At 53.0% G+C, this 23,360-nt stretch overlaps 1 protein-coding gene across 1 annotated transcript in view; it reads left to right on the top strand.

The window, feature by feature from the left end:
* The window catches only part of PPL (periplakin), a 28,116-nt gene extending 5,386 nt beyond the window's left edge, over positions 1 to 22,730 (top strand). The window contains exons 2-22 of the mRNA XM_075435996.1: positions 4,751 to 4,850; positions 5,422 to 5,576; positions 6,098 to 6,218; positions 7,172 to 7,297; positions 7,588 to 7,629; positions 7,756 to 7,917; positions 8,380 to 8,487; positions 9,018 to 9,113; positions 10,162 to 10,284; positions 11,205 to 11,351; positions 12,174 to 12,325; positions 12,905 to 13,002; positions 13,300 to 13,457; positions 14,406 to 14,584; positions 14,688 to 14,826; positions 15,665 to 15,858; positions 16,214 to 16,364; positions 16,653 to 16,736; positions 17,724 to 17,840; positions 18,526 to 18,618; positions 19,123 to 22,730. Of these exons, the coding sequence (XP_075292111.1) occupies positions 4,751 to 4,850; positions 5,422 to 5,576; positions 6,098 to 6,218; positions 7,172 to 7,297; positions 7,588 to 7,629; positions 7,756 to 7,917; positions 8,380 to 8,487; positions 9,018 to 9,113; positions 10,162 to 10,284; positions 11,205 to 11,351; positions 12,174 to 12,325; positions 12,905 to 13,002; positions 13,300 to 13,457; positions 14,406 to 14,584; positions 14,688 to 14,826; positions 15,665 to 15,858; positions 16,214 to 16,364; positions 16,653 to 16,736; positions 17,724 to 17,840; positions 18,526 to 18,618; positions 19,123 to 21,807 (5,230 nt within the window). The 3' untranslated portion in view covers positions 21,808 to 22,730. The remainder of the gene's footprint in view (positions 1 to 4,750; positions 4,851 to 5,421; positions 5,577 to 6,097; positions 6,219 to 7,171; positions 7,298 to 7,587; positions 7,630 to 7,755; positions 7,918 to 8,379; positions 8,488 to 9,017; positions 9,114 to 10,161; positions 10,285 to 11,204; positions 11,352 to 12,173; positions 12,326 to 12,904; positions 13,003 to 13,299; positions 13,458 to 14,405; positions 14,585 to 14,687; positions 14,827 to 15,664; positions 15,859 to 16,213; positions 16,365 to 16,652; positions 16,737 to 17,723; positions 17,841 to 18,525; positions 18,619 to 19,122) is intronic.
* The last annotated feature ends 630 nt before the right edge of the window (positions 22,731 to 23,360 follow it).

Here is a 23,360-nt window from a genome sequence, read left to right as displayed (position 1 = left end):
CTCCCGGCTCCCCAGCTGGGATAAACCCAAAAAAAAGCCTCCTGTTCCTCACGGGAATAATCTCGGGTCCTTCGCACCAGCCAGGCAATGCTGAACCAGATACAACATTTCTGCTGGGTGCAGCTTTTCATGACTGATATCACTTTTTCCTTTCTGATCAGAAAATGTTAAAAGTCCTCCAGAAATGGCAAAGCCAGTTTTTCCAGGCTTTTTTTTTTTTTTTTTTTTAATCTTTCAAACAAAGACTTATCTATTCAAGCAGAAAAGCTCTGCGTTTCCCTTCCCTCTGCTGGAGCCCCAAAAGGGCCATGCCCTGGGCACCTTTGCTCCTGCCTCTGCTCAGCCTCATGTGTGCAGCCCTTCCCAGCTGGGCTATGGCCAAATCCTGCCCTTTTCCCTCCCCAGCACTGCTCCATGCTCCGGCCATCCCCTCCTGCCTGTGTTTTGGCCCTGTCAGCGCTTTCCTTTACCCTGCCAGCAGCTCTGTTCCGAAGCCTGGATGCACCCATGGCTCTTCCCAGCAGCTTCCCAAAAGAGCTGTCGCCCTGCAAATCCCATCCACACACCTTTTCCCGGCTGGCCAAGGTTTCCTTGGCGCTTTGTCCATCACCTGGTGCTTCTCCTCCATCTTCCTCCTCTCAGCAGATGAAGAGCATGTGGAAGTCAACTTCCTCCATCCCCTGGCATGGAGATTTCGGCCAGACTTCAGCTTTCCCAGCTGATCCCTCCAGCACCCTGCTTGACATCCAGACAGATGCACTTCTCATGTTTTATCAACAGAGACCCAACGATGGAGGGGGGCAGGCAGATTATTAATAGGGCTGATCTTCTCATATCAGTACTACCCAGTTGATTAAGTGGCACAGAACTGATAAGTAGGCAGAAAAATAAATACAGAAATGAGATCTTATTCTCTCTTAAAAGATCTCTCATTTATTTATTTCTCCATATTTACTATCTTATAAGAAAGAATAAGATCTCTCTTATTTCTGTATTTATTTCTGCACAATTATCATCTCTGCATTTTGAGCAGCAGCGGGGGTGAGCTGAAGCACACACCAGCCCTCCCATTCATGGTCCCGGGCTGTGTTCAGCACAGGATGGGGTGCAGTGGAGCAGTTCTCCCGACACTGCGGCGGCTGTTATGAGATCCAGCCCCCACGGGAGGTTTTTACTAGATTTCTCTGTCCCAAAACCTCAGCTGGGGACAGTCACCAGCTCCGCCAGTGACTCTCATGTAAACCGCAGAGGTGGAGAGAGCAAACAGCTCTTCTTGCTTGCATCAGGAAAGCTGAGGCTGAGCAGCAGAGCCATGCCCACATTATACCTGAGCATGTCCTTGCTTGCTCGAGATACTGCTTCGATGCGCAGTAGTTTCTGGATTACTGGGCAAACCATCCTGACACAGGGAAACACCACCCTCTGCCCTCCCTGTTCCCCCAGCCTAGACACCTGCGTCTGCTCCCTGCAGCGATGGAGACGGCGCTGTCACCCGCCGGGTACCACCGGGGCTGAGGGCAGAGGGTGGCTCTGCCCAGCGCTGGCTTCCTTGAGTCACAGGGAGGGATGGCCGGGGGCAGCGTTGCCAGGTTGGGAACCAGCTGGCAGGGCGCAGGCAGCCCCAGCTCAGTGGCGGACTGATTAAGGGGGGTGATTAGAGCTCGTGGCTCAGACCCGGGGGGAAGAGTGGGGAGAAGGGAACAAGGGGCGCATCGTCGCCTGGACACGTCATCCCCATCCCGAACCGGCCTGGCTGTTCCAGCAGCAGCGGCGCGGCCAAGGAGGATGCTCCCGGCAAAGCTGGTACCTGAGTAAGAGGGTCAGGGCCAGGGTGTTGCACTCACCGGTTCCCAGCACCCGAGATCAATTTTGCAGATGCAAAGTGAGCACAAAGGCTGGGCAGCGTCGCCAGGCTCTGTTAGACCAAATCAGCAGCAACAGCTCGGGAAACTGTGGCTGAAACACAGCATTGCCACTGATCTCAAACGATCCCTGGGTTAATTTTGTTGCCCCCATACTATTTAGAAGCTTCAATCAAAACCAGAACTAGAAAAGCCCCAGACCTCTTCTGCTTTTTGGGATGGTTTTTCCATCCATACTATAGATCCGCGGAAACCCTGAAGATTCACCCTCAGGCTTCCTAGGAAACACCAAGGTAGGGTGCGTGGAGACAAGCTGGCAAGCCCTGCCAGCTCTTCCGGAGCCCCACTCAGCTCCGGTTCAGCTTCTGGGTGTCGCAGTGAAGCATCCCAAGCTCCCACCTGGATAATCAGCCTCTCACACCTCAAAGCTCAGGTGGCCTCCAGTTTGTCAGTGAGAGGTGAGGAAGGCTCCTTGGTGGTTGCAAGCTCTCTCTGGATGCAGGAGATGGGGCCAGCTCTGAGTAACCACCATCTGAAGACACACAAACGTATGCAGCACATATTGGTTGCCCAGCTTCAAATCAGTTTCTCTCCACTGATTTCATCAGACATCTTCCCTGGTTTACATGGGATGATATGGATTAAAAGAAACACCAAAGTGGATTTGGAAGAGCAGCTTCTACCATTACAGCAGGATCCAGCCACCCGCGCCTCATCTCCCGAGGCACCCCTGCACCCTCCAGCTGTGATTATTGACCAGAAAACGAGACTCATCCTTGCAACAACTGCAACCAGCTGCACAACTCGCAGCGACCCCTTTGTTTGCTCAGAAAGGCCTGCTTGGAAATGCCTGCCCAGTTCATTTCTGCTGATGCGAGAGGGCCCGTAATTATGGCAATCTCTCTGCTCATCAGGAGGTGCCAGGCAGGCAGCAGCAGCGACAGACACAATCCACCAGCCTTGCTGAGTACCATCCTGATGATGCAGCTTCTATAAAAAGAAAAAATCAGCATAAATCCTGCCCATGCCAGAACTTCCCAGGGAAGCGTGAACTTTTGTGGAGCTGTCAGATGCTACGAGGTTCCTGCAGCCTGAGGCAGGGTTCAAGGTAGGGAGGAACAAGTCCAGAGCTGGGTTTTGTTTTGTTCTGCTGCACTGAAAGCAATAGCACACGCGGCAGGCAGGAATGTATCCTGAAGCTCAGCACTGGTGCCAGGAAGGACGCTGGCCAGACCCGGGCTGGCCAAGCTTTTTCCCCCGGTGCCCACAATGGAAAGGCAGCAAGCTGAGACATCACCGCTGGAGACTGCATGCGGTCCCCAAGGTGCAGAGGACTGATGAGTCCATGTACTGCTCTTTCCTGCTGGTAGCTGAGCACTGGCACTTCCCCAGGGAAGCCACTGCAAAGCCCTGGAAGAGGACTGCCTTGGTCAACAAGCCATGTCCACGCTCAGCTCTGGCTCACCATGCTGTGGAAGACAGGAGGACATGCTTCGTGCTGTGCTGGAGAAGCTCATGTGGTCCATCCCTGCCCCATGAGCGATGTAGGTGCTGCAGGACCCCTCAGAGCTGGGCTGACAAAGCAGCTGGATGAGGTTGTCCATCTGGGGATGCAGGACCCCTCCATGCCACAAGCAAAAGCATGGCTGGGATGCTGGTGCTCCACTAGACAGCCCTGCTCTCCCCCAGCCTGCCCCACTGCCCTTTGGCCTTTGCAGGAGACACACAACTCATCCACTAGCAGCTATAACAGCAATTAACACCTCGAAGTGCCATATAAAGATTAATTCTACCACCACATAACGAGGGCATTAAGACTCATTATCTCTGCTCTATAGATGGTTGGGATTGGAGTGAGCCAACCCTTGGCTTAAGCCCGCACGGCAAAGCGGCTCGGTTGGGACATGAGCCCCAGCCTTGGCTCTAGGAACCCTCCAGCTGCAGGGACTGTTGGGGAGCACACCCTGCTTTCTGCCTCCAGTCTGCAGAGCCGCAGCAGCAGAGCCGCAGCAGCAGAGCTGCGGGCATTGCCTGACACACAGTCCTCGGGAGCCAGCCCTGGCACGCTGCAACCCCTCCTTGCAGCCAAAGTGACAGCAAGAAGCCAAAATGTTTAAAATAACCCCAGCAATGCAAAAGCTGCGTCACGGGTTGTTGTGACTCTGCTGTAGCTCTGCCATCGCTGCAGCGGGGCTGTGAATATTTGGGCTGACCCTGCACCCTGCCAGCCTGGCTGCAGATGGAGAGGCTTGGACCAGCATCACCCTGGGAGCAAAAAAATAGTGCCTAGCAAGAGACAAAGCACTGAAAGACAGCTGCAATGTATGCTGTCCCATCCCTTTATTTGGTTTAAATTGTGAATAACTCCTTGCACAGCAAGGAGGCCCTGACCAAGGCACGGAGGGGCTCCAAGGTGCCCCAAAGCAGGGTGCACACAGGGCTGCGGGCAGGGACTGCCCAGTTCTTGGGCAACAGCCTGCATGCAGCAGCCTCAAGCGGGCCATCTCGCCTTTATGCATGGGGTCCGGGTCCTCTCTGCTGCTCGGGTTCCCCCTGTCCTCTTTGTCCCCTCCAAACAGATCTTTTCTTTCTTGCTCTGAGGCCGAGGGAGGCTCATGCTTGCCTACGGCATCGCTCCTATTTCCACCGTGCGGGACACACCAAGTCCCTGCCCGCCACCCCCCTCCTGGCAGAGCTGCCGAGTATTTTGGAAAGTGTTAGAAAGGCAGCAGTGAGTCACGCGCAGCTGCAGTGCCTGGCAGGCTCGGCTGGCCCCCGGCCACCCCCTGGGTCACGGCACCCCGAGGGCAGCCCCGGCAGCGGATTAGGGCTGTGGCCATGTTTGTGGGGTGATGGGTCTCCCTCTTTCTCCCCCTTTTCCTCCCCAGCATCTCCAGCAAAGAGCTGACCGAGCTCATAGAACGCCTGCAGAAAAATGCTGACCAGGTGGAGAAAAACATCGTGGAGACCGACTCCCGAATGCAGAATGTAAGCGTGCTCCTGCGAGCTGCCCTGTCCCCCACCTCCCTCCTGCCGCAGCTCTTCCCGCTCCACTGCGGTCTCGGCTCCTCTCCTAGGGCTCGCGTGCATGGTCGCTCTGCCCTGCGGCGGGTAGCCAGGCTGCGATGGTCCGTAATGGAGGGATGCACAGGTTCACTTGGGATGTGGGAAGAAGGTGAGAGGGTGTAACAGGCAACAGGGCCCCAAAATTCTTCCCTATCCAGGGCAGGGTAGCACAGTGCAGAGCAGGGATGTGCATCCCTGGTCGTGCATGCCAGCAGGCAGCTGGGACGGAGGAGAAGGGGCCTGAACCATCCTCCTCTTCCCAAGGTGTACGACGCATCCCAAGGCGACGCAGCTTCCCCTAGCCACAGCCCTTCCTCAGGGCTAGCACAGGCAAGGGGAAACCAAAATACATCCCTGGGAGGACAGGAGATGGCAGAGCTCCTGCCCATCTCTGGTGCCCAGGGGCAGCGTGGCAGCAGGCCCTCACTCAGCCCTCTTGGATACCATCTGTGTTCCCCTCGTGACCCTTCCTCCCCGCTCTCTGCCTGCCCAGGACTTGCACAAGATCAAGGCATGCCAGCTAGCGCAGTACAAGGACCTGACGGCTCAGAAACTCACCGAGTCGGACAAGCTGCTCTACGTGCTGGATGGGGATGCAGCGATCGCCCGGCACATGAAGCACCCCCAGGGTGATATGATCACAGAAGAGTGAGTACCAGGGGTGGGCAGACCTGTCCCTGGAGCCTTGCAGGGGGGGAGGACGCTTCTCCAGGGGCTCTGCTCAGCTCCCGTCTGCAGCTGGGGGAGGCACCACGGGCTCCTCCGCAGCCCAACTCGCACAGAGTTCCGTAACCCACAACCATCCTCGGGCACGTACAGAGGGAGAAAGACTGCATGCCTGCTGATGGCAGCTCCACACGCAGCACCGTGGGGTGCCACGCAGGCAGACCACGCTCTCCCCAGTACCAGCCTGCCCTGAGCTGGCAGATGTGCTGAGCAGCCCTTGGCAGAGGACGGGTGCACAGGAACCTTTGTCACCCTCTCCCTCCCCAGCCAATTGCACAATGCGGCTGCTGTGAGCCCACCTGGCAGTGGTGGGCTTGCCGAGGTCCCCTAAGGACAGTGCCTCCTCCATAGGGGAGCTGGGAAATGATCACCTACAGCTATTGATGCTAATGCCAGCCCATGCCCATGTCCTGTATCCCACCCTTGTCTTTCCCTTCCCGCAGCATCCGGCAGCTGAAGGAACGAGTGGCAAACTTGCGCGTGAAACATGACCAGATCTACAACTTCCCCCTGCAGCGTATTGAGCCCCAGGTCAACTGGTCAACAGTGATTGAGGAGAAACAGGTACCAAGGGGACCATCAGAGCCACTGCCTGGCTGTCAGCACCAGCTGGGGATAGGCAGGACGTCGTGCATCTCCCCATGGAGAAACAGACTCCTGGAAACCTTGGCTGCTCAATCCTGGGAGCAGCAAACAGCATGGGAAGGAGGTGGGGTCCTGGGTGGCAGAGGAGGGTGTAGAGGTGATGGGACAAGGCCAGCTGCTGTGGCACCAGGAATCAGTGCTCAGAGCCACCGCTGGCAGCAGCCACGCTAAGCAAGGAAGAGCTCTGGAGGATCTTTTCCTCGGGGTAGGGGGGGACGGGGGAGCACACCAGCCTGGCCTTCAGGGGATGGGCTCCTAAGGCTCAGCCTGGCCATTGACATTTTGGGTGAGCTGGGGCAAACCTCCGTCAGAGGACAAAGACTACGCTCTCTCTCCAGGCAATGTGCCTCACTGCCTAAGAGTGGAAAAGCTTCTCCTTATACCCAGTCTGCACCTTCCCTGTTTCAATTTACATCTGTCATCTCTCATCTTCCTACCACACACCACCCTGTGGAGCCTGGCTCTGTTTACTCAACAACTTCCCCATAGTTATGCGAGGGATGCTGTTAGGTCCCCTCACAAAGCCTTCTCCTGCCGAGGCTGAACCAGCCTCAGCATCTCCTCTTGAGTCCTTGGCTTGGCACCCCTGTCACCACCTGCTGCTTTGGGCTCTACTCTGTGGCCCTTTCTCTTCATTTTATCCCAGCACTACACTCTTCCAGCCAGAAAAGGATTAAAGCCCCCAGACTGACCTTCCCATGGCCACCATCCAGCATGGCCACCTTCACCCACGGGCTCCCAGACACGCATATACTGCCGACACTGGACCCTGTCCAAGCCCAGCTCCATGTCCCGCTCCAAGAGGAGTTTCTTGGGTCTTGGCTGCCGCATCCCATTCCCCCACCGCTAACCCCAACTCCTGTGTGCCGCAGGACGCGTTAAGCAGCAAGGGCTTCGGGACCGACCTGCCGCTGGTCAACAGCCAAGTAGAAGAGCACAACATTTTCCACAACGAGGTCATGGCCATCGGCCCACACATCACCAAGGAAGGCAGCAAGGTCAGCTCTCCTGTCCCTCTCCCTGCTGGCCCCCAGGGTCGGCCCTGGCCCAAGCTGCTGATGAAGGCGAGGGCATCCCACCATCCAAGCTGCTGCAGCCCGGAGCAGGGTGGGCGCCCAGATCCATGCCTAGCCTCAGAGCAGAGCATCGTACACTGACTCTAGCTTTATAGCTTTACAATGAGGCAAATGCCATAAATTCCACATTCCCCTCCCTCCCAGCCCCTACCAGACCACTGCTTTCTGGAGACACACTCCTAACTCTTGCCTTGCTTCTCCTCTGTCACCAGGAATACACGAGCGACTTCCAAGCCAAATACCAGAAGCTGCTGGTAAGAGACCTCCAGGATCCTGGGGGCAGAGCCCTTGGCAGGGGTCCCTTGCCAGGGTGGCCAGGCACCCCCAGGGGACCCGTGGAGAGGAGCTTTGGGCTGAGCTCTCCTTCTGACCTTTCCCAGGCCAGCTCCCAGCAGCGGCAGCAGGATCTGAATTCCCTGCAGGACTACATGCAGCGCTGCACCAACAAGCTCTACTGGCTGGATCAGCAGGCAAAGGACAGGACCCGTTACGACTGGAGCGACCACAACCTCGACTACCCCAGCCGGCGCCGCCAGTACGAGGTCCGTGCACGCTCGCCTGCAGCCTGGCCCCACGCTGGCTGGGTGCTTTGCAGCAAGGGTGGTGGGCATGGAGCCAGGGGAGCAGGCTGGGGATTGAACAGGGGCAGAAACATTCCTTCTCCTGTGCCTCAGTTTCCCCCACTCCATCACAAAGCGCTTTGAGATGTACAGATGATCACATATGGATAGTAAGGTTAATTCTTACCTCGTGCCCAAAAAAAAGCAATGAGGAAGCTCTCAAGCTTCCTCATTCTCCTCTCCCTTATCTCAGTATTCACTTGGCAAGAGTCACATCTTTAGCAACATCTGCAAGGGAAGGAGAAGCAAGAGCTGCAGTAGGGAAACATCACGCTTTCTGTCTTGTGGAGCTGTTCAGGTCCTTTCAGAGTGTCTCAGTCACAGGATGTAGCCAGGGTCCCCTCTCTTTGCATGGGGATCAGTATCTCACGTCTCTCCATCTAGAACTTCATCCACCGGAAGCTGGAGGAGAAGGAGGAGGCCATCAACAAGCTGCACACAGATGGAGATGAGCTGCTCGCTCAGAATCACCCAGGGAAGAACGCTATCGAGGTGAGCATCAGGGATAGGCTCCAGCTTGCCTGCCGGCCCTGGTGCTTGGGGGACTTGCCCAGCCCTTCTCCAGTGTGGGACATGATGCCAGCGCAACTCTTTACTTCCTGGGATGCCAAGTGGAGAAAAAGTCTCCTTCACCTGCAAGTGTGTAAACACCATTGGAGGAGCTGAGATAAACCTAAGGAGCTTTTCCCATCTTTCTCATTCCTGTGGCGATTACCCTGTGCCTGCCTACAAAGGATAAAGTATGGTGGTACGGTCCACCTTTGATGGGAAGACACACGTAAGGCCACAGGATTTGCCATCTCCTCCCACCCAGCCCCATGCTCCCATTGGAGCATCCCAGCTTTGGACTAGCTCTCTGGTATCCCCATCCTAGCTTTGACCTCTGAGCTTCTGGGTGGCTTCAGAGGCAGCCAGGGAGTTGTTTACTCAAGACAGAAAAGGGCCGTTTCTGGTGAGCAGCCCAGGCTCACCCCTAGCACGGGGCGTCCTGCTAACATCCACCTCCCGACCCTGTGTTGCAGGCTCACATTGAGGCTGTGCACGCCGACTGGAAGGAGTACCTCAACCTGCTGATCTGCGAGGAGAGCCATCTGAAGTTCATGGAGGACTTCCACAAGGTACCAGACCCCTGGGGACTGTGAGGCACTTTTTGCTCTGCACAGCGCAGAGAGTAGGTGCTGGGTTCCAGGAGATCCCAGCAAACACACAAGCTCCTGCTGCTCTGGAAACAGGGTAGAAGAGATTTAGTCCTCTAGTCTACGAGGCTTTTAAGGCCAGGAGGACCACTTTGAGCTGATAACGCAAGTCATAATTGCTCAAGCACCAAACGCAGTAATGTCTTCGCCAAAGCATAACTTGCAGAAAGCATTTGTTCCAACGCCGAGGTTCAAGAGCCACAGTCCAATGTTGGCATCCTTGTCTGCAGGACCGCAGAGATATCTCACAGAGGTACCTCACCCTCAAAACAAGGCATGGGGATACCTTGCATGCTCCTCTCGGAAGCAGAACAGGTCCAAGTGGGGAAATTACACCTGCGGAAAGCAGAGTTGACCCCTCGGGGAGCCCTGTGCAAGGGCTCAGCACCCCAGCCGAGCTCGGCAGACAGATGTCTGCTGGATAAATTGCATCTGACAGCCAGGGAGGCTCTGCTGGGGAGCAGGTCAGGCTGGATTCCTCTCCCACAGCCTGGGTGTGTTGAGGACGTGATGAGTCTGTTGCCAAAACTGAACTGTGGTGCCCAGCCCAGGCACTGCCTTTTGTGGGTATCTGCCAGAATAACTGCCCAGAGGGGTGGTTTGTGTGTGGAACGGCTTGGATCTGTCTTCTCCTTGGCGCTGGCAAAGGAGACACCACACACCATCGTCATGCTGTCCAAGTAAAGCAAAAAAGCAAAACTGAGGACGGGGAAAGGTGGGGCTGAACAGCGCTGCAGGAGAAGACTATGGAATAAGCTGCCTCTGGTTGTCTTTCCCCTAGCTCTGCTGTTCCGAGCATGGGAAATTGCAATTCCTCACCTTTCTCCATACACTTCTGAGTGCCCAGATGCCCATCATAGCTCCTGGTGGCTGTCCCTGCTCTAGGAAGCACAAGGACCAGGGTGCTGGGTTGGGTCTGTTCCATGTTGCAGCTGGACCCTCTCTCACAAGAGGCTTTGCCTTTCTGCAGTTTCAGAAGGACACCAAGGATGCCCAGGAGCTCTTGAGGAAGGTGGATATGGACCTGGACCAAAAATTCAGCCCAGAGTTCAAGGACAGATATCAGCTCGAGTCTCTCCTCCGGGAGCTGGATGTGAGTACTGGTGCAGGCAGGACCACAGGGGAGGCAGCAACTGGAGCCAGTGTCCCTATGGAGGGACATCCCTGCCGGAGCAGGCACCTAGCCCAGCTTTCGCCATGGTGAGCAGCAGGACCATGCTGCTGCCTCCTTTTGCCTAGCCTTCACCCAACTCTTCCTCCCCCTCTAGCTAGAGATTGCCTCTCCCATAGCAACGTAATTGCTCACTGGGCTAGGTTTTATTTGTTCTCTCATTGAGTTAGCACTCATTAAGGGCGGGAGCATAACTAGACCTGCTGCCAGAGAAGGCTGTGGAACTGGCTGTGCTGCCGAGAGCCGGGCTGCGAAATTGCCCACTTGGGAAGGGCTGTGCTGGGCCGAGCCGCGGGCCCAGCCCAAGCCCAAGCATGCTGCAGCAGGCCCAGATGCTGCACGTGTCCTGGGACAGCTGACAGCTCTTCCCAAGAGCCGTCCCTCTCCTCCCGCGTGCTCCATCCAACTCAGCATGGTGGGATACCCACCTGCACAGCTAGAAATAGAGCAGGCAATGGAGAGCTTTTCACAGAGCTCTAATTAGAACCAATAACTGGGCTATCCATCAACATGTAGCCAGGCAGATGTGGACCATATACCAGGGAATGCGTGTCACTGCCCAGTGGCTAGTGCCAAGGCATGGCAACTCACAGGCACGGTCCCAGTCCTCAGCCTGGCTGCAGAAGTAGGCAGGAGAGTGCAGGAACACTTGGTGTAGGAACACAACGGCTGCAGAGCAGGAACCAGGAGCTGTTTTCACTAGTCTAAGTGAAAGAGAAGCCATAGTCCCTGTCTTAGCAATGTTGGTGTGAGCTCCTCCCCAGCCTTTCCCCAGCTGGCAGAGCCCAGGAACTTATTCTTCTCCAGTTTCCCTACACGTTTTGGTCCTTACCCTGTGCTAGGACCAGGAGAAGGCCTTGGACAAGTACGACGCAGTGGTGAAGTCCCTGCAGGAACGCAGCCAGCACATCCTGCCCCTGCGGTACCGCCGCGAGATGCCGCTCCAGCCCGTCCCCGTGGAGGCTCTCTGCGAGTACGAAGGCGAGCAGGTAACATCTCCCTCGTCCCGTGAGCAATGCAGAGGTGCTGCTGGGAACCATCTCCTCAGGGGGCACAGGGGATGGAAGAGGCACCTGGGGAAGGAGCAGGTTTTGCCAGCACCCAAGCGGCCATGTCTCCTGCAGCAGGGACAGAGCAAAGGTTGTGCTCGCCATGGTGGGAAAGCAGGTTTTGCAGCTCAGGAGGAGCAGTGCAGGGGGGGTCCGGGGGAAACGCAGCCTCGGTCCGCCCTGCAGACAGCGTGCTATCACACACCTTTTGGGAGGTTGCGACAGCCCGGCTCTGTTCTGTTCCCACGCTCCCTGCGCTGGGACAGTGAAGATGTTTGAGCATGTTTCTGATGAAAGAAACTCACCCCACCATCACCGGCATGGTCCTGACCAGCACATCTGCATCCCCCCATCCCCACCATCAGTCTTTGCAGGCCCGAGTAGCAAAGCCAGGAGACACCGCCACAGGGGCCCGGAGAGGAGCGAGCAGCTCCGGCTGACTCGGCTGCCTGCCTCTCCAAAAAGGAAAGCCACAGCACAGCCTTGGAAACGCCTTCTCATCTCTGTCCTAGTGGGAACTGGCTTGCCAGGGCTGTTGCAAGAGGAAGCATGGCTTCATACCTGGAGGCTCAGGGGAGGGAGGAGCAGGCACATGAGTTTTTGGCAAGCGGCTTCTTGGAGAAGCAAGAGAGTGCCGAGAGAAGGGACTGAGGTTTATGCCAGTCCTGTCTCCCCACAAGCACAGCTCCCTGGGGCTGCCGGCAAGGAGCAGGGCGGGTGGCGTTTCCTGACCTGCCGCTGTGACCGGTTCCTGTCCCCCAGGGCCAGATAAGCCGAGGAGACCACTACACCCTGCAGAAGAACAGCGGAGATGTTTGGGAAGTGGCAGACAGCTCAGGAGAGAAGATCAGCGCCCCAGGGGTCTGCTTCATGATCCCCCCACCTGATGCAGAAGCAATAGCGCTGGCTGACCAGTACGTGCCCCCCAGCCTGCCGTGCTCGACCCTCCTGCTGCCCCAGCAGACTATGCCCTCGTCTTCACCAGCCCCAGGCCACCCCACCAACACTGCACCCTGCACCCTCGGCTCTGGCAGCGCAGACAGGGGACTCCTGCCCCAAATCCAGTAGTGAAACCGTGCCTGCTCGAAGCCTCAGGCTTCATCCAGGAGGGATTCCCGCACCCTCCTGCTTGCACACAGGATCCCACACAGTAAAGTGGGGCCAGCTCAGAGCCACCCAGGTCCCCTCTCCTCTGGGGAGCCATTATGGGGTGGGGAGGTGCCCATCCCTCCCTCAGTGGGCAGGCACCTGCCTTTGCTGCCTCTGCTCCCCTGCTCTCACCCCTCTGGTAAAGACACTGCTCTACCCCTTTGCCAACATGGGGTGAAGGTGCCTCTCCCCGACTTGCTCCATGGCTGTCTCGAGGGGCCAGCTCCCGTGAGCCCCTCCGGAGCTGCACCTCCCTCCCGAAGCAGCACTGGGATGGGCGACGGGGTGATGGAGGGGCCAAGGGCCTGACTCTGACCTGATGCCTGCGCTGTCCTGTTTTGCAGAATTGCTGATCACTACGTGAATGTGAAGGAGAAGACAGCCAACTGCAAGAACATCCTCCAGCAGCGCTACGAGGGGCTGAAGGCAGACAGCATTGGAGGTCCGGCTCTGGAAGGACAGCTTGGGGCTTTCCCCTTCCCAGGCACAAAAAGGCTGCTGTAGCCTTGAACTTAGGTGGTGGCCCGTCTTAGGGGGGATGTCACCCAGAGCCTCCCACTTCCTAAGGGTCCTGGGGACAACAGTGTTGGGATGCATGCAGGGGCAGAGCAGCCAGGCTGCAGTTGCAGCAGGCAGGGCTTGGGGAGCAGAGGGGTACAAAGGTTTTGCACGCACCAGTGGGATTGAGCCTCGACCCAGCTTCCAACCAGCTCTAACCTGGTCCTCCCTCATTATCCAGATGCTGCATCGGTTCGGGGACGACAGCTTCTGGCAGGGCTGGAGAAAGTGAACAGTGACCTGGACAAGCAGGAGAAAGCAATAACAGCAAACCTCCGTCCGCCGCTGGAGCAGAGTCGGGCTGTGCAGGACAGCACTGAGCGCTCCAAGGACCTGAAGGTACAGGGCTGTGGAAGCAGACAGACCATGCTGTGCAGGGACCGTGCTCCCAAGGGCTCTGCAGGGTGGTCCTCAGTGTGCTGCGTGCTGTAAGCACTCCTTGAGCCAGGAGCATGCAGGCATGGAGTGATGCTTACAGCTGGCTGCTTCTTCCACTGGAGAAGGGGAGCAGCCCTTTGAGCAGCCTCAGAAATTCAGCTCAGCCACAGGAAGGTTGAATGGGAACAAGGTGATGGCTTCAGAGTATGGGCTGTGAGGAAGACAGAGGGGCCCTCAAGTTTTGATCCTACCCATATTCTGAGCACAGCAGAGATGTTAACTTTGACACCACCATCACCAGCTCAGATATGAGCAGGAAAAAACTTACAGTCCAGGGCACTGGACCGTAAGTCCAGTAAGGACCTTGTGCACCTGCCCCGGTAGGCTCCAGAGCTGGTAGCATCCTGCTCCTTTACTCTCCTTCAGACCCCTAATTAAGCCAGGCTTGTGCCACAAACCTCCCTTGGTGTAGGAGGAACTTCAGGTCCTCGTTACATCACCTGCCAAGGGCTGTGTCAAAATCCAAGTGCCACCACAACTGAAAGCAAATTGCTCCAACTGCCTGCAACGCTTTTGATGTCCCAGCAAGAAACCATCCATCAGGCTGCAAAGCCTAACAGTCCAGATGAGTCCAGCATGTTTCTGACAGAGCTAGAGCTGGTGGGAACCACTCCCCAGCCAGAATTTCCTTGCTAAGGGCTAACTTCTGCCCCAGAAGAGATACAAGTCAACAGAAAGTCAACAGACAATATACTTCTGTCCCCTACAGGGCTGAAAGGCACCTGCCATTAAACACAAGGCTTCAGCTCTGACTTCCCTTCTCACACTGGACGGTCAAGGGTCAGCTTCTCTTGTCATGTAGCCACAAGGTCTTAGTTCAGTTGCTCAAAGGCTTTGTTCCTACTGCAGAACATCACCAATGAGGTCCGTCGCATTGAACCTGAGAAAACAAGGAAGATCCAGGAGTGCGAGGTCTTCATTGAATCCGTGCCGAACACTGGAAGCGCCACCTTGGTAAAGAACAAGGTGGAGAATACCAACAAGAAGTATGACCGTGTGGTCCAGCTGCTCAGCGCTGCCCAAGAGAAGTAAGTCATAGCTTAAGTCATGGCTTGAGCCCAGCAGGACATAGGATCCTGCACGAGACAGGTGCAGGTGTGCTTAAACACCTTTCCTCTTGTGTCCATACAGAGTTGAGGTGGCCACGCACCTTGAGAGGAGCCTCCAACAAGGCCGAGACCTGCTGTCTACCTATGAGAACAAACTGGTCACAGATGACACGGTACCAGAAGATTTGCGGGTGGTAGACCGTAAGAAAGAAGAGCTGCTGGTGAGTGTTTTCTCCAGGCAGCTTTCCACTCTACTGACGTGCTCCACAAAACTACTTTCTAAATGCTGGGGTAATTGCTGCCCAACGCACAAGCCTGAATCAGTTGGTGAAGGGATGACCTCCCCCAGCTGGGATGAGACCTCATGTTAACTGCAGTGATCCCCAACCTACTTTAAATGCAAAACATACCCATCCCCAAACCAGAAATCAAATGCCAGTTGAATACTTGTGATTTGACAAAATTACTAATGTCATAAAAAATGACTAATGTCATAAAGTGAAGGATAAAATGGTCTGGGATAAGCAACGCAGGGGCCTGATACTTGAAAGAGATGGTCCTAGCAAGGCTTTGAGAACAGTTATCGCTAGGAAAAGCTACTGACCAAAATTAGCAATCCTTCTGCTATAGAAAGGCCAACAACTGGCTAGGCTAGGATTTTGTGTCCTGAAGAGCTTTTCCATCAAGTCCCCAAGTTCAGACTAGCATGCAAAAGCTTTCACAGCTCCTTCTGGAGCTGTTGCACTGGCAGGAGCAGGGTTTAAGGCTTGCATGAGGAGCACCAAATATTTTGCACACAGTATGCTTGCTTTTAAAGGTTAACTTGTGGAGGAGGGAGCAAGAGCTAGCTTTCCTCCCCGTCAGCTTCACCAGATGGCTCTGCTTATGATGCAAGCCTCTAACTTGCTTTTCTCCACAACTCGTAGCACTACTGCAGCTCAGCTGTTCCTTAGCATCCTCTGCAGCTCCAGTGCAGTTGCTGGAGTTGATGAGGAACAGTGACAAAAGCCTGGCATGTGTGCAACCCCAGAGAATCCTTCTCTCCTGCTTTTTCCACAGGCCATGGGCACCGAGCTCCAATCCAAGAGGTACCTGCTCAGTGAAGCAGAGCAGAACTTGCTAAGGACAAAGACGTGCTCCAACACCCTGGCCAGCAAGTTCCAGGAGCACTGCCCTGACATCGAACGGCAGGAAGCTGAGCTCTACAAACTCAACCAGCGCTTCAATAACCTCAGCAAGCAAATTGATCACAGGTAAGACAGAGGATAGGATCTCGCTAGGACTGGACCAGCCTGGAGAGCCAGGATATTCACAGTGGAGTTGGAACCACACCGAATCTGGAAGAGGCGTACCACCATCATGGGAATGGGCAGGTGCAGAAGGGCTTAAGGAGGAAAAGAGAGGTTCCTGGCATGCACTGGCTGGGTAGATCTGGGAAGCCTTTAGAATTGAGTGTTCTTGCAAAAGAGATGGGGACTTTGGCAAGAGAACAACTCTGGCTCAGATCTGTGTCTTTAGGAAGCAGGGGAAGTGAGCATAGGTTAAGAGGTGTTTGCAGAAGACACAAGAGATGCGACAGTACTGACACTGAGCTGATTTCCCCTACAGAACGCAGACCCTGCAGAAAGCGAAAAGTGCCTATTCCAACTACCGCACCAACTACGACAGAGTCAACCAGTTCCTGTGCAACATACCTAACTACGAGCCTCAGGAGACCGACAACATCCAGCAAGTGGAAATGAAACTGAAGAACCAAGCGGTAATTCTTTCTGAGAGTGTCCTGGGCTCTACGGGGAGAGGAGAAGGAACACTAAAAGATAAGGAATAGAATTCAGATAGCTCCTAAATGTAAAAGAGATAAAGACTTACTAGCTTTATTTATTTTGATGCTGTAAGGTCCCAGTCTCCTGCCTGTGCCTTATTTACATGTAGCAGGGCAGCTTGAGAAGGTTGTAATTCTCCGTGTTGTAATTTTAATGGCAATCCTCAAAAAGGCTGAACATTTGGATTTTGTGTTCCCTTTGACGTGTATCTCTGTGCATGCCAGGCCCTCCTCACTGACATTGCAAGCAAGGAACAGGAGGTGCAGAAGGTCTCCACCACAGCTCAGCAATACCAGCAGGCAGTGAGGGTAAGGACTTCAATTCTGACAGTGGGAGAACTTTAACACAGAATAATAGAATAGTTTGGGTTGGAAGGAACCTTTAAAGGTCACCTAGTCCAACCCCCTGCAGTGAGCAGGGAGATCTTCAACCAGATCAGGTTGCTCAGAGCCCCGTCCAACCTGGCTGTGAATGTTTCCAGGGATGGCACATTGATCACCTTCTCTGGGCAACCTGTGCCAGTGTTTCACCACCTTCACTATAAAAGAGTTCTTTTTTATATCTAGCCTAGATTTACTCTCCTTCAGTTTAAAACCATTACCCCTTGTCCTGTTGCAACAGGCCCTGCTAAAAAGCCTGTCCTCGTTTTTCTTATAAGCCCTCTTTTAAGTACTGCAAGGCCGCAATAAAGTCTTCCCAGAGCATTCCCTTCTCCCCGGTGAACAGCCCCAACTCTTTCAGCCTTTCCTCACAACAGAGGTGTTCCAGCCCTCGGGTCATCTTTGTGGCCTCCTCTGGCCCTGCTCCAACAGGTCCGTATCTGTCCTGTGCTGAGGGCTCCAGAGCTGGACACAGGACTCCTGGTGGCATCTCACCAGAGCAGAGGGGCAGAATCACCTACATCCTACAAGAAGCCACCTAAAGCAAGCCTAGTGCCCTTGGTCAGTCAACTGATGAGCTAAAACCAGGTTATATCTGCTCTGACGTTGACATCATGTGGCCATTAGCATTGCAACTGGCTCAGATTTATTGTCTGTGAAAGCAGGTTTTCCACCCCAATCCAGCATCGGTAAGGGAACTTGAAGGTCAGCACACACCTGCACTGTGCTGTTATGGTACCCAAGTCAGAACCTGCTGGGAGGTCCTGCTGACAGTAATCCACATCCCACCATCCTCAGCAGCTGGCCTAACACATAGGTCAAGGGACTAAGTCATTAAAGCCAGGGTTTAGGAGTGACTTGTGCATGAAGGGGACACAGTGGTCTTACTTTCCTCCTGGGAAATTCTTCCCACAGGATTATGAGTTGGAAGCAGAGAAGCTACGGTCTATCCTTGACCTAGAGAATGGCCGAAATGGGTACACGAGCAAGAAGCCCAGGCTCCAGTCTCCGGCTGCAAAAGTGAAAGAGGAGGTAAATAATGGGTGGCCTACAATGAGCTATAAGCAGATGACAGCTTATGGAACCAATGGAGATTTTGCAAACAGTTATATTTACTGTTGTAACCTTGGTCCCAGAGGGGACTGCAGGGGAGGGCAGAGAATCAGGGGAGGAAGGGATTTTTCATCATTCTTAACCCATCATTTTTTTTGGACTAGGCTGGCCAGAATGAGAGAGGGAAAATACTGGATTTAGCAATTCTCTTCTGAAAGGGTAAAGGGGGGAGAAAAGCCAAAACCTGAAAACTTTTCCCCCCTCCAGACTTTCAAACAGAGAGTAAGATTTCACCACCAAAGTCTGCATACTAGATAGAAATACTTACAGCAAGAGCAGGCCACAAGCTACTTATTTATGCAGGATCTGTTTTCTACAAGCCTCAAACTCATCCTGCCTATCGAGGTCGCCAGAAGTGTCCACCTGGTTCTTTCTCGTCTGCATCTCTTTTTGCATATCTTGAGTAGGAAACATACAGTATGACCATGAGTGTGCGTGTGCATGAGAATCGCTCTTCCTACCCCAAAGCCTGGTAGATCACTGCTGTAGGTTTTTAGAAGAGCACCCAGGGTTACTTCTTCAGGGCCTGTTGTTTCTATCCAGCAAGTCTTGGTGAAGCACCCCTGGGTCCACCACCTCTTCTCAACATATTTTTGTTCCATAGGAAACTGTTCTGGCCGCCAAATACACCGAAGTAAATGCTGTGAACAAACAGAGGCTGCAGAACCTGGAGTTCGCTCAGAGCCTCCTGAGGCAGGTAAGCGATCACCAGGAGTAATGTGATACTGAAAGTACAGTCGTATAAATAATATACACATGTACCTTTGCTGTTCCCAGTTCAACTGGGAACAAATCTAGCTGGTGTTTCATGCCCCCAGAATCATTAATCAGCAGACACTTGAATCAGATAGACAACCCCTCTGTGTTTCCCAGTCCCATCTTCCACTCATCCCAGGAAGATCTACATCATTTTTAACACTTCTTTGCCAAGCCCATGCCAGAATTAGTGTCCCTCGTGGCTAAAGAGCTTTGTTCTGACAGCAACAGGCATTGCAGAAAGCATTTCTCAGGCTAGGAATCAACAGAGCAATTCAGGAGACACCTGTTTGCAAATATACCCTGTTGAGCGTTTGCAACAGGCAACCTCCATTAACCAAGCTCAGCATCCTCCTGTCGTTTTGTCACAGGGGGCACTGAAAATAAGCACCAAAAGTATGATTATTTGGGTTTTTTTGACTACACATTCTTTTTTCAACAACAGCAACCAGACATTCAAGTAACACAAGACTTTGTCCAGACCAAAAGGTCTGTAAGGCCCATGGAAGAAGTCTGGAAGTTGAAGAAGGAGCTTGAGGATGAGACTCAGCGTCGGCAACAGCTAGAAGCGGAGATCAAAGCCATTCAGAACAACATTGTCCACCTGCAAAACCAGAAGCCTCAAGAAACTGTCATTAAGAAAGAACTGCTGAAGAAAGTGCCTGACCCTCAGCTGGAGGAGAGCTTCCACAGACTTCAGCAAAGCCTAGCAGAAGAGCAGCGCAAGAACCAGGTGCTCCAGGATGAGCTGGAGGCTCTTAAAATCAGGCTCCGTGTTTTGGAGCACGAGAAGAGGGAAGGAGGGCAGGAGTATATAGTGAAAGAGGTACTGCGTATTGAACAAGATAAGGCTCAAGCTGATGAAATCCTGAAGCTCAAAGAAGAACTGGAAGAGCTCAGGAGGCAGGAAGGAACCAGAGAGAATGAAGTCATCCTTTTACGCCAACAAATTGCTGTGCTGTCCAGCGAGAAGAACAAAGAGCAGGAGAAGGTAACGGAGAAGGAAGTGCTGAAGCTGCAGAACGATCCCCAGCTGGAGATGGAATTCCGGATGTTGCAAGAGAACAAGCAAAGGGAGAGCGCCCTTCGGCAGAAGCATGAGGAAGAACTCAGCTTCCTCCAGGACAAGCTCAAACGTCTTGAGAAGGAACGGGCCATTGCCGAGGGCAAAATTACCGTCAAGGAGGTGCTGAAGGTAGAAAAAGACTTAGCCATTGAGAGAGAGGTGAATGAACTCCGGCGCCAGTATGAAGATGAGAAGTCCAAGGGTCGCTCCAATGAGCGGGAAAAGGCTGAGCTGCTCAGGAAGATCCATCTGCTGGAGGAAGAGAACGCCAAGGTGGTTGTCCAGGAGAAAGTGCGTGAGATTGTGCGCCCAGATCCCAAGGCCGAAAATGAAGTTGCCAACCTTCGTTTGGAGCTAGTAGAGCAGGAGAGGAGATACCGAGGTGGTGACGAACAGCTGAAGAGCTGCCAGACTGAGCTGGCTGCTCTGAGGAACAGAGGGCCACTGGTAGAAGTCAAAGAAGTCATTAAGGAGGTCATTAAGTACAAGAATGATCCAGAAACTGAAAAGGAGCTGCAGCAACTCCGGGAGGAAATCATAGAGAGGACAGGAGCAATTGAAAGAGCTGACCTTGAGATCTACCAGCTGAAACAAGAGATACAAGCTTTGAAAGATACCAAACCTCAAGTGCATACAAAGGAAGTTGTTCAAGAAATTCTGCAGTTTCGGGAAGACCCCAAGACTAGAGAGGAGGTAGAGTCTCTTAGAGTGCAGCTAGCAGATGAACAGATGAAACACCTTGACCTGGAGAGGGAACGGCTACTCCAAGAAGAGAGAGTAAGACAGAAGGAGGAAGAACTTTCCCAGGTGAAGGAGAAAGTGGTCCAACAGGAAGTAGTGAAGTATGAGCAAGATCCTGCCTTGAAAGCTGAAGTCAACTCCTTCTCTCAGAGCATTGAGAGCGAGCTGAAGCAAATTGATTGCCTCCGTGAAGAGCTCCGCAAGCTGCAGAGGAGGCGGTCTGAGCTAGAGCGTCAGCTAGAAGAACTTGAGAAAGAGAGACAGGCCCGTAGAGAGGCTGAACTGGAGGTGCAGAGGCTGAAGATTAGGTTGAACGAGTTAGAAGAACAAGAGAGGGAGACAACAGAACGAGTGACTGTGAAACAGAAAGTGATCCTTCAGCAAGATCCCCAGCAAGAGAAGGAGCACTCCCTCCTCAAGCTGGAGCTGGAAGAAGAGAAACACCGGAGGCAGGTCTTGCAAACTGAACTAGAAGCCCTGAGAAAGAAGCTCTTTTCTTTGGAGAAGATGGAGGTCAAAGAGAAAGTGGTCTTTTCAGAGAGTGTCCAAGTGGACAAAGGAGACACAGAATACGAGATTCAGAAGCTGAAGAGCAATCTGGAGGAAGAAAGTAGGCGTAAGAGAGAGCTAGATGCAGATATCAATCGCCTTGAAACCAGGCTGTCTGAGGTGGAATTCAACAACTCCAAGTCATCAAAGGAGCTAGACTTATTAAGGGAAGAAAACCACAAACTACACCTTGAGAAACAGAACCTGCTGATGGAAACAAGGAGACTGCAGTCAGAGATTGAACTCACAGCAACAGAAGCTCGGGATTTGAGAAACATGACCCACATGGACAGTGGAATAAACCTGGACTCCAGACTCCAAGTTCTAGAAAGAGAGTTAGATGATCTGAAGCAGTTATCCAGAGAAAAAGATGCAGAGATCGAGCAGCTCCAGAACCGCCTCAAGACAGTGGCTATCAAGAGGGAACAAAGAGAAAACCACTTGAGGCGCTCCATTGTGGTCATTGACCCTGATACAGGAAAAGAAATGTCTCCAGAGGAAGCCCATGTGTTTGGCCTCATCGAATGGAACCTGTTTGTCAAACTGAAGAGTCAGGAATGTGACTGGGAGGAGATCTCAATAAAGGGTCCCAATGGGGAATCATCTGTGATCCTCGACAGGAAGTCTGGTAGAGAGTTCTCAATTGAGGATGCCTTGAAGAGTGGAAGGCTAACCATGGCTCAGTACAACAGTTACCTCAGCAAGGAGATGTCGATCCAGGAGCTGGCAGTTTTGGTGTCTGGAAGTAATTACACAGCACTCCCTCCACTTTAGAAACCTTTTCTTAAGAGCAGCTAGTCAGAGCTGCACCACTTGTTAGACTACCAGATCACTGCAAATCCTTGTCCTCCTTTGTGTCTTCCAAAATGCTAGAGCCTCTGCCCCAGCCATGCTACAAAGCCACACTGCTTGCTGTCATACACTGCAGAAAAGCACTACCAGTAGTGGAAAACACATTTGTCAGGACTACAGCAAAACCTTCTTCCCCTCTTCATCCCTACCTAATCACTCAACCTAACAAAAACCAAGACAAAAAGCCTCAGGATAGTGAAGTACCTGAAGTCCAAAGACTTGGCAGAACCTGCAGTTCCCTCCACATATACTCACGTAGTCATATAAAAAGCTGTATACAGCAGTCATTAGAGAGACTGAAGGCCAAGATGACTCCGCGGTGACCAGCAGGAGCTGGTTACATCAGCTGCATGTTGGTAAGCCAGACAGTTTCATCGTGGACAACTGACTAAATGATGGGATCGTCCTCTGAGAAAACCTGTTCTGTAAAAACAAAGGTGTGCTACACATCTCAGTTCAGTATCACCATACTAATACCAAAACACCATCATTTTGTTAACCTACGTGCCTATGCTGCTGGGGAAGAGTGAAGCAGATGTAATCTGATGGCGTCAGCCACAGATCCAGGAGGAGCATTCATACACCACAGAGGTCACTAAGAAGTACGGGAAGATGGCAGTATTGCCAAACACAAGAGCACAGTGTAAAGCATGCAACTGTAACCAAACGCAGAGTGCCTTCGAAACACTGTTAGCTTACCTCATGGTTAAAAGCCCTTTGTGCTGGTATTTTACTGGATGGAGTTACATGCAGCTACATGTTTCATTTACTTGTGTAAGGTAATGGGAAATAGAGGGGAATTCTATTTATAGTACAAAATAAAAATGCAGTGGTTCCAATCGGAAGTTGGTTTTTCTTTATTAGTTATGGTAGTCTCTTCATCTTTGCCTTTACAGAAAGATGCCATTTCAGAGTCAAAGTTAAAAAAGACTGTTCATTTTAGCTGTTGACTCTTTTCCAAGATGGAAATTGCTGGAGCAGCATTAGAGCTGGGACTAATTAGCAGCGTTAGATGGGAGTGAACTGCACTAGCAAATGGGACTGCAGCTGCAGGAAGAGAGGGACTTACACCGGAATAGTATTAAGGGCTTCCACATCTAGAGCACCTTCATTTCCTTTTTCCCCAAATTTTGGCTAATACCCAAACCCCCAGTAAACTCTGCCATCAACAAACGCAGCCATAAGCATTCACTGCACATCCATCCTGGCTTTGGGGATTATCACCATTATTTTACCTTTGTGAATGAACTGATCACGCAGGATCCCATCGCTGCTCCAGGGTCTGAACCCCACATGTTCTTTCCAGCAGACGTCAACTTCAGGCATCAGCAGCAGCACATTGAATGAGCATATGCACTTCTGCCACCACAATGGCTAGAAACAGAGCTGTAATTCACTTACCACGTAAAAGACTTCAGTTAGAACAGTAAATTATTCTTTACTCACTCAAGAAACAGATGATCAAGAGATGATCA

This window comes from Opisthocomus hoazin, chromosome 15 (genome assembly GCF_030867145.1).
Source record: "Opisthocomus hoazin isolate bOpiHoa1 chromosome 15, bOpiHoa1.hap1, whole genome shotgun sequence".
Lineage (NCBI taxonomy): Eukaryota > Metazoa > Chordata > Aves > Opisthocomiformes > Opisthocomidae > Opisthocomus > Opisthocomus hoazin.
The sequence above is the reverse complement of the archived record's forward strand: the minus strand, read 5'-3'. Positions and strand labels throughout refer to the sequence as shown.